The 15,328-nt window shown below is 37.7% G+C and overlaps 1 protein-coding gene across 4 annotated transcripts in view; it reads right to left on the bottom strand.

Annotated features, from left to right (window-relative positions):
* LOC139966344 (uncharacterized) overlaps positions 1–15,328 on the bottom strand; it is a 63,718-nt gene that overhangs the window by 28,994 nt on the left and 19,396 nt on the right. For 3 of the 4 annotated variants that reach the window (XM_071969244.1, XM_071969248.1, XM_071969247.1), the window contains 4 exons: positions 11,051–11,488; positions 10,036–10,458; positions 9,088–9,519; positions 8,024–8,719 (listed from right to left, as the gene is read on the bottom strand). In XM_071969244.1, coding sequence (XP_071825345.1) covers positions 8,145–8,719; positions 9,088–9,519; positions 10,036–10,458; positions 11,051–11,488 — 1,868 coding nt within the window. In that variant the 3' untranslated portion in view covers positions 8,024–8,144. Of the gene's footprint in view, positions 1–5; positions 105–572; positions 672–1,106; positions 1,161–1,691; positions 1,791–2,362; positions 2,471–3,091; positions 3,146–3,513; positions 3,568–4,056; positions 4,105–4,427; positions 4,518–5,088; positions 5,167–6,097; positions 6,152–6,759; positions 6,814–7,130; positions 7,182–7,746; positions 7,758–8,023; positions 8,720–9,087; positions 9,520–10,035; positions 10,459–11,050; positions 11,489–15,328 lie in introns of those variants that run through there. The other variant, XM_071969246.1, reaches the window with a different exon arrangement.

The following is a 15,328-nucleotide window of genomic DNA, read 5'->3' on the forward strand; positions in this document are numbered from 1 at the left end:
CTTACAGGAGCACCAGTTGTTCCAATGGCACCACGGTTTCCTCTTTCGCCTGGTGCACCCTGGATACCTGTAGTACCTTGGTCACCGGTGTAGCCAGCATCACCCTGTGTTACAAGAGAATAATCAAAAATAATTTGTTTTTTCTTTTTTCCATAGCAACTTTGCTTTTGTATGCTGTGTGACTTTATATAACTAATTATTGTAACATTTTGTATTAAGAAATTATCAATGGGTTTTCTTACATCATCAAAGATTGTCTAATTTCATTGAATAAAGAATATATCCCTCCTGGTCAAAAAGTTAATCATTTTTCCCACTGATATTTTAATGGTTTGCAAGCAACGATACCACACACCACCAATAACCAATATTATCAAGCAAATCATTCAAACCAATAGGACTACCATGTAAGAACTTTTTACAGACATTTATACAACAACATAATTTTAAGAATTTTTGAAACAAATAACTGTAAAATGATTGAAGGGTCAAAACATGATCAAAAAGTCTATATGCCAGGACTGACAAGAAGAATGAAGGAGATGCAACTACGAGTCAACAAAAAAAATTACCTTGGCACCCTGTGGGCCAGATGGACCTGGACGTCCGATGCTTCCGGCTGGTCCAGCAATTCCGGTGGCGCCAGTAGCTCCATTTGCTCCATTTTCGCCCTGTGTAAATGAAAACAAAAACAAGAAAAAATTTCTTAGGACAATTTCTTAGGGATGTGGAACTGTCTCTTCACATCTGAGACCAAATATATATCATGCCTTTTTCATTTTAAGTCTTTGAAAGCAGAGTTATGTTGAACACTTATGACTGTTCATATCATTGTGTAAACAACACACAACACCCAAAATTATAGAGAACTACTATATTGAACACTTATGTCTGTTCACATGATTGTGTAAACAGCACAGAACACCCAACATTATAAGGAACCACCATATGACAGCGTCCTCCTGCGTTAGAACATTCAGTCTGGCATGCAGCCAGAGTAATTCCATTCTTCACAATTTTGTGATTTCGTCTTTCACATTTGCTGAGATAATTTACTCGATGTGCCTCACATTTAAAAACAAGGATCATAGCCACAAATAGCTTACCTGAAGGCCTTGAGCTCCTTGCCTACCACGCTCACCTTGGTTACCTTGAGATCCCTGTATGCAAGAAAGAAGATGAAGAAGACAGATGTTGTTAAACAAAATGCTTGATATTCCTTTCTCTGTTTTCTCTTTGGAGAGTGTCCTTGCTATTGCTCTTGGTTGGACATCTTCCTCCTAGGCTCCTCTTCTGAGACACATCTGCCGAAACAGTTTCACCATTCTACTTATACGTTTGGTGACTGTCGAAACAGAACTTGGAAACATTCGCGCGATGGTGGTGGATATCTGGACAGGATTTGGCAGTATTTGACAGAAGATGTGGAAAGGATAGAATCTTAGAAGCAAGTGGGATGGGAGCAATCAAAAATCACTTTAATTACATTGATTTTTAACCTAGTGTAAAGGAATATGGAGCCAAACAATATGAATATCTTTGAAGAGTTTCTGAATTTCTCTTTCAACATCCTTTATTCATACTTACATCGTCACTTCATCATCAATGGATATTTCTCTTGAATTCTTAGTCAAGACATCAATACTATGCGTGTGTTTTACTGGAATGAATTAAAGACTAGGATAACTTACAGCAGCTCCTGCTGCACCAGCAGCACCCCTTGCACCATCAGTACCACCAGCACCACGTCGACCGGTGTCACCCTTGGAACCTCTGGCACCTGGTAGTCCCTGTAAAATCAAGAAGCTGCTTGGATCAACAGAAAGGAAATATGAGTACTCACACACAAAGAAGCTTTGAGTACTCACACAAATGCACTGGGAGCATTTCCTAGTAGTTCCTCTTGAATTCTGTCATCTTTAAAATTGACTGACATTTCCTTTCTCTTCCTCCAACCAAACCCCTCCCCTCCCCCCCCCCCCTCCTCCAGTCACTTCCTTAAAATAACATTTTCAAAGTGAGTTTGAAAGTTCACACTAAGTATGAAACCTGCATAAATGTAACAGTAATACTAATGGGAAAACTATTCAGTTGCCTTTAAGCTTGGGAAAAGCTAATAATGTCAAGGTATTTCTCTGTACGGAATTAAAAAGTCCTCTTTTGGAAAATTAAAAAAGGAAAACACAAGTAATAAAGGAACAAAGAAATTCATTGAACAGAGGCTGAACATTTATATTCAAAGGTTGTCCTGCTGGACAGTGGTTGCTACATTTATAAAGTATTCTTTTTTATTCACTTCTAAGATTTTAAAAGTAGAATGTTTTATAATCTAAAACAAAAAGGTAATCGTAGAGATTCTTACAGTGAAACCTTTGTGTCCTCGTGCTCCAGGAGCTCCTGGGCGTCCATTGTCACCAGGGGGACCCTGGGATCCTGGTGATCCTGGGCTGCCTATGGCACCATCACGACCCTATCAAAATAGCAGAGATACATAAGCATCAATATAAAAATATGTACCTTTCAACTTGTATTATTTATTATCCAAATATAAAATGCTGATTTTTCCGGATTTATGCAAACAAACATTGGACCGATGTCTTTTACAGCTTACTCTCAGGGCAAAATTTTTGCAAGATGGTTTAATCGTCTATCTGATTTTTATTATTTTTTTTCTTTTTATGTAATACATCTAAATAGACTATCATTTTGCTTTGGTAATTTAATGGACCTATTTAAGGCATATAATCATTTCTCATATTTATTAATAAAAAAATTAAAAATAAATAAATATTTATTTCCAGGTCTTACATGAAATACTAGTTATATTCTTCATTGATTCTGTACTACTTTGTTGCATCTTCCATTTGTAACTAATTTGCCAAAAAAATTGCCACATTGGAAAGTTTACATATGTTTAATGCTCCCATGAGATTCATATCTACACTAATATGATGCACTATCCATTAATATCCCTCAATTTATGGATAGTCTTTCCTGTCACAAAATCTAGAATTCCCCACCCCCCCTCCCGCCCCCCTCCCACCCCCAATCAAGGAAGCAAACAAAACAGACACCTCAAATTATCACTTACATCTGCGCCGTCTTCACCCTGATCACCACGTGGGCCTTGATGTCCAGAAGGTCCCTGATGGAAAAAGTTAAGAGAATTTAAAGGTAACATGACATTGCTTCTAAATTCCATACTACAACAGTGATACCATTAATGAAAACAATGACAACGATATGCAAATCTGTAAGTTATGATTGCAAATGTCTATCAAATAGACATATAACCAGTGTGTGTAGAAAAAGAGAGCTAAAACAATGCTAAAACAATGCAACATCTAGATTTGTGTAATGGTTCTACACATTTTAAAAACACCAGTTTCCTTCCATAGACACCTAAAAAGTTTGGTTCTTGTATCACAGGTGAGGAATTATTGATGATTGAACATTACAACCATCAACAAGATTACATAATTAACATATTTTAGACTAGTTTGATCTCTTTACCTGTGGGCCTGGTTCTCCTGGTGGTCCTGGGGGTCCTTGAAGACCATATGGTCCCTGTAAGGAATAAATGATTTTTTATTATTCAAATATCGATAAAATCCTAGAGTCTAAACATAGATTTTCCCACTTTTTTCAGAGAAAAAATTACATTTGTTCTGCACATCTGTCATCACCAATTCTCTCTTTACAAATAATAATTTCAATGGTCTGTAGCATGCAGTTTATAACAAGATCAGGTCGCAATGAAAAAATGCTGTTTTAAGAGTAGATTTTGTTTGCGATTGATAGGAATTTCAATGTTTCATGAGCAACATAAAATCAAGAAACCCTTGAAACTGCTACAGAAAAATGTGAGTGCTAAATTAATCCCAAAGGGTGGGTGGGGCAATAAGTTAAAAAAAAGTAAGTTCATTATTGGTATAAAATTCAATGAATTTAAATTTCACTTCTGTCAGTTTTAATCCCTACACAATCTGGTATATTATACGAGATACCGGTCGCTTCAAAATTAGCAAAAAAATAAACAAGTGTTACCAAACGTACCCTTTCGCCCTGGCTACCTCGGTAACCTTGTGGTCCTGGATTGCCCCTCTGTGGAATGAAGAAGATAACAAAAACAGGAATGAATTTCAAATATCATTAGAGATAGTATCATTTATACTGTTTGCAGCAAATGACAATGATTCTTTTTCAGGATCCAATATTCCAATCACTTTCCTTTCGTTTCTAGCTGTGTAGTAGAATATGTACTTGTATATTCTAGTAAGAAATCTGTAAAGGATCATCTAAAAATTCAGACCGTCCCCACAACACACACTTGTGTCTTAGCTAATCCAGGATATCTTGTTCCCCACCTCCCCCCCCCCCCCCGCAGTGTACACACTGCCTGGAAAATTATTCTAAGATATGCTTACCACCAGATTTGTTGGTAGACCATAGTTTCCGGCTCCAGCAATTGGTCCTTTGTAGCCACTAACTTGTCCGTATGAAGCGCCGGCTGCGATCTGGTATGGAGAGAAACGAAGTGGGAGAGTTTGATCAAATGAAATTTAGTAATGAATATTTTCCTTCCTTGTAGTAAACTGGAAATGCTTGACAAATGCAAAGTTTCAGAAAGTATGGCTGCATTCATATAACACCAAGGACCATACATACCCAAAGGAATGAAGTAATTTTATACACACTCCCACCTCCCCACCACTAACCTCCCCCACCTACCCACCACTAACCTCCCACACCCTACCCACCGCTGTTCTCCAAATACTCTGTCGGGTGGTTTTCGATGACTCGTTATCTTTGTGAATTTAATTTCTCTGTCTACATTCTCTACAAACAAACTTCAAATGGATAAACATTGCCAAACCTCAAGAAAATAGGAGAGAGAAAAAAAAAGGAGCGCTTGAAGATTCCCAGTAACTTAAATGATCAGATCTTTTATCATCAGGATTAAAGATTTTAAATGCTCAAACTGACATTTGGGAAGGGGAGAGAGAGAGAGACGAAGTAGATGGGAAGGGGAGGGGGAAGGAAAGGGGTACTGGTGATGGAAGCATTTTTCAAATGAAATGAACTTACCTCTCCTGGTGGGCCAGGTGGACCAGGTGGTCCAGGAGGTCCAGGAGTACCATCATTTCCATCACGACCTAGTGGTCCCTAGTTTGGAGAAAGGTACAAATGGAAATGTGTACGGGGGCAAACAGCATCATTGGACAGTTTAAAACATAGGTCATATCTGTTCTACACCTCACAGCTTTAGTGATTACTTGGCAATGCAAGAGAGTGGTGTGAGTTAAAGCAAGCTTTGACCAGAGTAAACATGAAAACTTTGGGGCAAACGAACAAGCACGTTTAATTCTAGTTTAATAGCTGTGTTCTTGTATCGAATTGGCTTCAAAAGTAGATGAAAAACTTAATCTGTTACATCAGCCCACTAAATTGAAAAGAAAACAAGGGGGGAATTTCTGTAAAATTCTTGGAAAACAGTATCTTCTGTACTTCAAGGAAATAGTTGATAGTTTGTGCTCATGGGGAGTCATGTAGTCATTGTAAAAGCAAACATCTCTTTACAGTTGGAATGAATTTATTGCACACTGTGTGGATCATAGCACAGAGTTATAAGCTCAGTCGATATAAAGCTCGAAAGTATTGAACCGTTGTCAAATACGCTCGGGAGTCAAATCATCCTCACTCGTGCTCCAATTTTCAAGGCTCTGTTTAACTGCCACCCTCCAAGCTTTTGTCCTATTCTCTAAGACAATGAATTTTTCTAACCTAACACTCCTCACTCAATGTCTGGAAATCAAATCAGCGATTCGGAACTACCTCCAGGAGAGTTCTCTTTTCAAAACTCTTCGAGCGATACTTTTTTAGCAAATGTAACATTTGTGGACACTTATTGACAACCTTTAAAGATGACTGAAGCTATTTTGACTTATTCTTGTACAGAATTAATAGAATTAAGAAGGCAGAAAGAACAGTTCTGACCTCAAGTTTTTCCTTATTCCATTTTATTATCTCTTGAATGTAAAATCCTTGTCTACATGCTCTTTTAAATAAATGTTAGTACCAGTTTTCTTGTACTTACGGGTAAACCTTGCATACCGGTTGGTCCACGATAACCTGGTTCACCACGGTTTCCCTGAGCAAAAAAGACAAACAAAAAGAATTCAACAATGTGTCTTTCACATCATAGTCGTCATGTGAATAGAAAAGGGTGGGTTAGCTGACAGTTATACTATTTGGAAACAGCACTAAAGACGTTTCTTGGTTTACACGACATAAAACTTTCGCACTTGTGTGCCGCCAAAAATATCGGCCATATGTTTTATTCCAATATTCCATGATTTCATTGACATATACAGCAAACTCCATGTAAGCAGCCAATTATCGCCCCATATTTTTATTCCAGATTTACAGATGCACTTAACTAGTCAATTAGTGATATGACGAGTACATGGTAATGTACTTGCGATACAAATTCAGATTGAGGAAAAATTTTGCAGAACATATATATATATATATAAAGGGTGGAATTTATATGAAACAACTTTGACATTGCCATTTTTATGCCATTCAGAGTTTTCGTTAAGACACACAGACCGGGATTCCACTTACCAAGGCAGTTTCACACTTGACAAGCATTTCACTGACACTCTTTGAGACTACTACAGAGGCTATAGGATATCATTTCCATAATTACAAGGTACTCTTTTATGATATTCCACTTTAATCAACAAAATGACTCACAGGCTCTCCATATGGTCCATGGGGTCCTGGTGGTCCGATCAGAAGGCTGTAATCCTGACAAAAACAAGTAAAGCAAATGTTATCACCAATCTTTTCGTCATCTTGTAACTGTATCACTGTATTTTATGCATATATTAACTAAATCAATGGGGCTTATCACAGGGTATAGGATTTTTATGGAAATTCAAAAGTTGGTTGGGGTTTCATACGGTTTGTTGATTCTTCGAGACAAATGACAAAATCTGAAAAGTGTTACTCTCCGTGCGTGACTGTTCCATTTTTTTAAATCCTTTGAAAGGAAAAACAGATGAAGAACTACCAAACTTTAACCCTGCATACCGACTGAAGAAAGTAAATTTTTGTCTACTTACGATGTAAGCCGGATCTCCTGGGTCTCCTGGTGGTCCCATAGCTCCTGGGATCTAACAAAAACAGAAGCCAATTTATTTGGTATCATTAAACAAAATCATGCCAATAAAATGTACTACTAGTGCAATAGGAAGAGTACTAAGCAATGTATTCTTTCAAACTTATATTGGAGGCATATTTTAAATACCATTGTCAGTTTACCAATTACAAATGAATGACAAACATTCATTGCACAATTTGTACAATAGTTCCCAAATGTGTAAGGAAAAAAAATCTTTTGCCAAAAACTCTTTAATATGTCAAATTCAATAGGGGTGCTTTAACATACTTTAGTCTGTTTCATGGAAATAAAAAGGAAGACCTTTAAAACAAGATCCCCCCCCCCTCTTTCCATTAACAACTTTTTATGATGGCAGAACCTACCAGCCAATAACAATATGGATGCATCATAACGTTAACAGATATTAAGCAACAGTAAGGTCATATTCTGGAGAGCCGGAATTTAAGAGCTATGCTGTACTCATGGAGTGAAACTTGTACTGTTATAATTACTATCATGAATAAAACACAAACAAAACTTCTCAAACAAAACATTAAAACAGAATACTGAACACTCACCAGTTCTGGGGCTGAATACAGAAGAGAAGCAGAAGAAATTTGTTCAGTTAATGAGCATAATTCATAAAACATCATTCTTTAAAACATTTTGAAAAATGACCTGAAAAAACCTCCACAAGTCAAATGTTTTTTTTTTTGCATTATAAAAATCCTCTTGAAATTCATCTATGGTCACACATAAAAAGCAGCCAAATAAAAAAATACATACTCACCAAAACCTAATGAACTCCAAGTTGCACATGAATATGCATTTACTACCTTAATGAACATTTTTCAGTATTTTTTTTAAGGTTTTTTTTTTTTAAATCTGGTTGTCTTCTTTTTCATTCTCTTTAATGAAAAGATTTGACATGGATTCACACTGCTCTTTTCAAACAACATTGAGAGCAAGGACTTTGTTACACATTGAGATCAAATTTCTCAAAATTTGTGTCATATGCAAATACATTTGATGCATACTTGGAGTTCCTCACCATCTGTCCTCTTGATGGACTTACAAAAAGAGAAACTTCACTACACTCAGTTGGAGCACAGCGCAGGGGAAACTTACGACGTTTACATTCCAACATTTTACAGTCAAGCATAGAATCTGGCCTTGAGCCTGCCAGAGTAAAGTCTGTAGAGGGGTTATCCCCTCGAGCAATTTCAACACAGAGGTACGGAGAAGAATCGCACTTCAAGTCATCAACCTCAAGTAGAACGGCCATGTTGTTGAATCCCAACTTCTGTCCGCTCTCCAGAGGAGTACTGGACTCCTGGGGTGTCAAGATCTGCTCATCGAGGACATTTTTGGGTCCTTCACCGATCGGGCTGGAGCTCAAGAAGGTGGTCAATTTCCAGAGGTCGTTGCCATCCACCTCACCACCAGATGGGTTGGAGTATGAGTCAACATTGATGGTGATCACATTGTTCTGGCCGGTAATAATCTCATTGGAAGAGTCTATGTTCAGCGTGGTGGTGTCGATCATTATACCTGGTGGAGGAGGAGGAGGAGATGAAGTGGGGAACTGAAGACATGTGAAGTAATACGGGCAAGGAACGCAGTTTATTTTACGACATTAAGCAGCCCACATGTCCATGCCAGAGAAGCTGACTGCCTTACGACTTACATGTCACGTCTTTTCAGAATCGGGTACAAAGAGCCTTGACCATGAACACGATCGCCACTGTAACCCTATGTAATAACCCTATGCTAACAACTGGCGAGTTAGGACCCATATGCCATTTGTATTTAACCATTGTCTATAAACCATGTAGCAATGTGGTGGGAATAACATGTGGTACGGTCACGTGGCATTCCTAACTGCAGACTGACCGGGTACATTTATAAATTACCCTTACCTTTACAGTCCACTGCAAAACTAGCAATTGCGGCACTTTCGTCTGGTTTGGTCTCAAACTCAAAATCTGGTTCTGCCTTGGCGTTCTTTTTCAGATGAGCACAGAAATATTTAACTTCCTCACAGTTGAGACCGGACATGTCAAATTCTGTATCCACCGCACCGAGAGAGACATCCTGGCCCTCATAGACGTCCCGATCCATCTGCGACTGCTGTAGATTGTTCTGGGTTTTGGGGTTGTGCTTGGTTCCCGAGCAGTCCTCCGTGGTACTGCCCCAGGTATCTAGATCCCACAGATCATCACCGATAGCCTTTCCGCTCTCATCCTTATCTGTGACACCTGTCAGACTGAACAGTACCCTGTTGGTGGGGTTACCTTCTGTGACCGTGATGGTACCATATGGTTGCACCTCCAACTCAGTGACGACAATAGCTGCAAGGACAAAATCAGTAGAATTTAAGTTAATATGTTCTTCGATCCTTAAAAAAATATCACAGAACTATACCGAATAAAAGAAAATGTGTATGAACTTTATAGTTTATACTTGCGAGGAAAACCTGGATCGTTAATAAAATAGATAGACGTTTCAAACACCAGGTAGGATATCATATGACAGGGTAAAGATTCTAGAGTAAAATTTTCAATCCAAAGTAAGAAAGAATTTGATACAACCCACATGGCTACTTTAAGGTAGACGGTGTCAAACCTAGAACAGATCTCCCAAACTATACATAATTCAATGAAATATCTAGCCTATTTCCCCCCCCCCCCCCAACAACAAAAAAACTGTAAGACAGATCCAAAACAGAGAAAAATGCCTATACATAGCTCTGCTTATATTGTCCTAGAAGACAAGCCACAGGCTTCTTTCTTCTTCTCTAGTTTATTAGAAGAACAAGGTTACCCAAAACTTTAGTGGCAAGTCAAACTTTCGATATTTCCACTTACGTTTCTCGCACTCCTGTTCGATACATTTGACTAATACATCTCCGCCTCCGGAGACTTCAAATTTAAAATCGGGATTGGCTCTCTGTCCCTTGGCGAATTCCAGACAGACGAATTTCATATCCTCTTCACAGCCGAGTCCGGTCAGATCGACCTGAGTGTTCACGTTGTCCAGTTTGAGAGCTTCGCCTGGTTCCAAGTCGGTGCTAGACGAAGAACGAGTCAGGATCTGTGGATCGTAATTTGACTTGACCGAACCTATTTCATCGGGACTGGTGAAGAAACCGACCCTCCACAAGTTGTTTCCGTCGGCGCCTGCCGACGTGTACAAGGTCGATAGGTCAATGTCGAAAGTGACATCATCTGGTACTCCAGGAACGATCTTATCAAACTCAATATCAAAGTCGAGATCGGTTGCAATAACACCTGAAGATGACCAGAAAGAAAAACAAATGAGAGATGAGAGATAACTTGACAAGTCTGACGAGTCAGATGAATCAAAACTGAGCAGATGAGTAACCAAGCACTGTACTACTAAAGAGGGGGAACAAGAGTCAACTAAAGGTGAAATTCATTTGCAAGCTATTGCCAAGTCCCCAAAAAACAATTATATCTGTGATTATCTTTTCAATCATTTAGAAAAAGGAGCTTTCTCTTTTTTCTTTTTCTTTTTTGCGGTGGGGGGTTAGCTAAGGTAAACTTATAGAAGGAAGACTATGTCCAAAGCATTTAATCAAAAGCCACAATAGTTTATTGATTTTATATCCATGCAAGTCACTAGAAGAAGAGATAACCTACCATTGCATTATTTGATATTTCAGACATTGCCATTGTAGTAAGTTATCTTTGACTCAAAGAGAGCGTCATCCAATACACCCTAAATAAAATACATGAACTTGCACTGCAAAATCCTTGCACAAATCTAAATACTTAACAGTTCTATATAGGAAGTTATGACAGAGCATGGGCATACATTGGGGCATACATTGTCACATATCATTTAACATGAGCATACTACCTTTGCAAGAATCTTCTGGTACAGGGAAGCAAGAAGTGAGAACCCTCTCATCTGGTACAGCTTCCATCTCAAATGGAGGTCTGGAGTTGGGATCCCTGTTGAATTTAGCGCAGAGGTATGGGACATCATCACACTGAAGACCGTCCATATCAAAATTTGAAAAGATGCGGCTCATGTCGATGTTATCGCCAGGGTTGTAGAGGGGAGTAGAGGCATAGTATGGATCCAGTACTTGTTCTTGAGGATTCTGTTGTTCACCCTTGCCATTAGGTTTCTTGCTACCCCAAAAGGATACAGTCCAGAGGTCGAACCCAGATGGGACGGTGCCACTTTCATCGGTAGAGGAGGCAGTACCCTGAAAGTTAACAGGGTTGGATCTCCTTCCCTCCACAAGATCGATGTCAATAGGATTTGTTGTAAAGTCGTCGATGAAGACAGCTGTCAAGAAAATATCAATTGGAATTTAAAAAAGCTATTCTCATTAAACTTCAAGATTTCTGCAAGACCAAATGTGCATGCACTGAAAAAGACAAAATGGTCTGTATCTATGCCACTGTGAGGTCAACAAAGAAAAGTATGCATTTCAGACTGGGGTGACCCATTTAGTTGAGTTTTGGAAATGATAATATCCTAACAACATACATGTAACACAAACTGTATACAAAGCAGTCATGTGGTGTAACAAAGGAATACATGCTTTAGCTTTCATTTGAAAATTACTATCAAACCAATCGCTAATCAAAAGCTTCCAGCAAAATCTCTCTGCACTTTTAATCTTTTTTGTTTTGTTTTTTGTAATTGTCACAGGTTGTTTTGATAAACAAATCTACTTTATAAAGTATGAACCACAATATTTTTATTTTCTATTTAAGCAGCTTGTAGCATCTCTTGTTGCCATGGTAAATACACTTGGGCACAAAAAAATGATGTATTTCATGAGCGTCTACAACAGAAATGCCTAAGCTTAAAAAACTTTACTCAAGCGGATGGAACTAAAGTTGCAAGTAATTTTGAAGTCAATTTGAAGGTGATACTGATAAAAATCATTCTTACAAATGAGTACAGCAGCATATTCCTGCCATTTTGTTTCCTTTTTTGTTTACAAATCGGCACAAAGCAGGGTAGAATAACAGACATGCAAAGGGACTAAACATTGACACAGTTCAGACTCAACCACCAGAAAATGTGTTGACAAACGATGACTATTATTGTTTTGTATCAAATACTTCTATTTTGTAAATATTGGAACAGTTTACGACTAATTGCCTATCTTCACTATCACAATTAATGTTTAATGTTACTACTTTGTTCAAGTTTGTTATAACCTTCAAGGACTTTATTTTGCATGTTGATAATTATCAGAACAAATTTGCTTCAGAAAATACAATAATCCACGGAATTGTTTGCGGTAAGGAGAAGAAGCTCTGGGAGTGGATGAGAGGTCAGAAATCACAAGAAAACAAGACTGCTAAAAAATTGACTTTCAGGCCAGACAACTGTTAGTCTTTATGAACAGTACATATAATGTAAATAAATGTAAATAAAACTTGAGGGATAAGGAACCATTAATGCAGTCCTCTTGGCTATTTTTTCTAAACATCGGTAGGATGGAGGTAGCTGGTTCAGACACAAAAGCAAGATGCAGCCATGAACTTTTTAATCGAATGAAGAAAGTTCACAGAATGAAACTTTCCATGAATGAGAATGTGGGTTATGCAGTTTAAATACAGGTTCTTTGAAAAATTTCAACTTAAACCAGTGACTGACCACGGAAGGTTTAAGAGATAAATATGGCAAGGAATCTTTTCCTTTTCTTTTAAATTTTGTAGCTCGTGTATCTAACGCCATTACACAAGACATAAACCAAGATCTCATCTTTATCTCATACTGCAGCTTCAATGTCTTATCTGCTGTGGTCAATTGTGCTATATCACTGCAGTGGCAAAACAAGGCACATTTTTTAATTTTCATATTGTCAGAGGTTTTAAAGCCACTTAAAGGTTAAATATGATGGTTGGGTTTACATCTCCATTAAATAGGACTTCGGTTAAACTTCGGTTAACAAACAACAAACATCATTCGAAATCTCCAGAGATTTTGGAAAAGAAAAGTTAAAAAGCTGGTTGATATAAAATATATTATTAATGCAATAATAAGGCAAAAATAATGTGAGGGAACATATTAAGAGAGAAGATACTTGGAAGTCCCAATAGGAAATTATTAAAGAGGATACAATCTTAGATTCCACAAGTTTGGATTAACTGATTCGGGAAATTTACTACGACACACAACAACAGAAACACAATGACACTGCTGCCTCAGAGTTCAATCAGACCACAGACTGGTCTCGCAGATTGCAATTAACACTTCCTTCGAATAAGGTGCATTGTTTTTCTTGCTTTGAGATATTTGATTGGGTCTTTACTAATTCTAGTAACCATAGCAACCACCTATTGGGACTTTAAAATAAGCATTAGAGAGAATGATTAATGCAATAATAATCTCCAAATCATGCACAAGAAGTTGAACAATGATGTAGATGGATAGGTTATATTTTTAGACTTTCTACTCAAATTCTTATTATTGTTCTTTACATTTTAAAATCATACCAGATAGATATCAAAACTTCTGAATTCATATAAAATCACCACAGATTGCATGGCATTTGCCAAATACAATATTAAAACTGCCATTATAAATTTTTTCTACCTGCATCATTGTTCAACTGTCACAAACCCATAACGCGATAGATTTATCTGGTCTTACCGAGTGTCCATAATCACCTTGCTCTTATAGTCTAGTTTAGCAGATTATATCTTAGACCTGTGAGATCACTTTACCATACAGCTGCTCCACTAGCTTGTGTTTTAGTAGACTAGTCAGACAGACCACGAGTTGTGGTTCTTGCTGATAAAGAAAAATACAATCTTACCTTTCAATATATTACCTCCCAAAATTCCTCTATCTTCCTGGTTCTTGTTTGTCAGAGCCACTGGTATTACTCACATCGCAAGGAGTATTTTTTTTAATACCCAGTTAGGCTCTTATCCCTTTTAAAAATGCCCAGGCTAACATAAATACTACACTAGTACCGAAAGGGTTCCATTTATCTTTGGCTAACCTATCTCTTAATTTACCCATATGTTACAGTTAGCAACTTTTGTAGCATCCTTGCCACTGAATTAAGAAGGTCAAAGATGATGCAACAGACCCCTTTAGTTTATTGATACCTATTCCCCATTTAATGGCCCCATAACCATCAACAATGAGAGTACCATTAGTTGTAAACTAGCAGTATCAAAATTATTATGGAGGCAAGTTCAAGGAAGAGGTAGCACAGAGGAGGAGAGAATCACAAGAGATTGCGAGTTAAGACTAGGCTTGCTTTTAAGGAGGTAGCCATGTTATGGAAGAATTATTTCAGCTGGTTAATCAAATTTTGTGAGTGGCAAGGAGTAATGTCCCCCAAGGGGTAAATGTGAGAGGTATCCCAAATTTGTCGGAAAGATAAGAAATATTTCAAGCCAAGTTTGTTAGATCAGAAAAGAAAAAGGGCTAAAAAGCAAATGTTCATTAGAGTCAAAAGGTCAGAGAGGGAAGAAGACATTGTGCATTCATATGTCAACCTTATACATAATGCTCTTGCTTTTCCTTCTTCAAATAACTCGATATTTTCTAAAGAACTTTTTACACTCCAAAAGAAAGTTCTTTTCTTGTTCTTTTCATAACTATGGGGTTATAAAGTGGCAATCTTTCCTTTCTTCTTTCACTATTCTATCTGTTTCTCAGATATTATAAACTAATTTGCAACTTTTTTTCCTTTTCACGGCGGTCATATTTTCAGGGAGGTAGAAATTAATTGGTCCCAGTTTTTTTTTTTAGAGGTGGAGATAATCGGGCTTCTAGCGAGAAAACTAGAGCCGCCATGTAAATATCGACACATACTGGTGGCCACATAAATGGTGTTCACAATGAAATACAAATGCACACAGAGTATGGAGGAGAGATTAGTAGCAAAATCCATCAAGGACACACTCAAGTTTTGATATTTGTTGGACTTATGAATTTGTTGTTAATTACCCAGAATGACAGAGTAATGCAATCATGCCACATGCAAGGTGACCTCCATTTAATTGTTATGGCAGTTACTTTGAAGGGTGCAACCAAAACAACTTTCTTTTGCACAAATTTATCAACACTTGAGTGTGCCTACATGAGAGGAACGGACAGACGTAAGAAACGGAAGAATGTCTGATGCACACCAGACAACAGTGAAGT

The sequence above is a fragment of the Apostichopus japonicus genome, chromosome 4 (genome assembly GCF_037975245.1).
Source record: "Apostichopus japonicus isolate 1M-3 chromosome 4, ASM3797524v1, whole genome shotgun sequence".
Lineage (NCBI taxonomy): Eukaryota > Metazoa > Echinodermata > Holothuroidea > Aspidochirotida > Stichopodidae > Apostichopus > Apostichopus japonicus.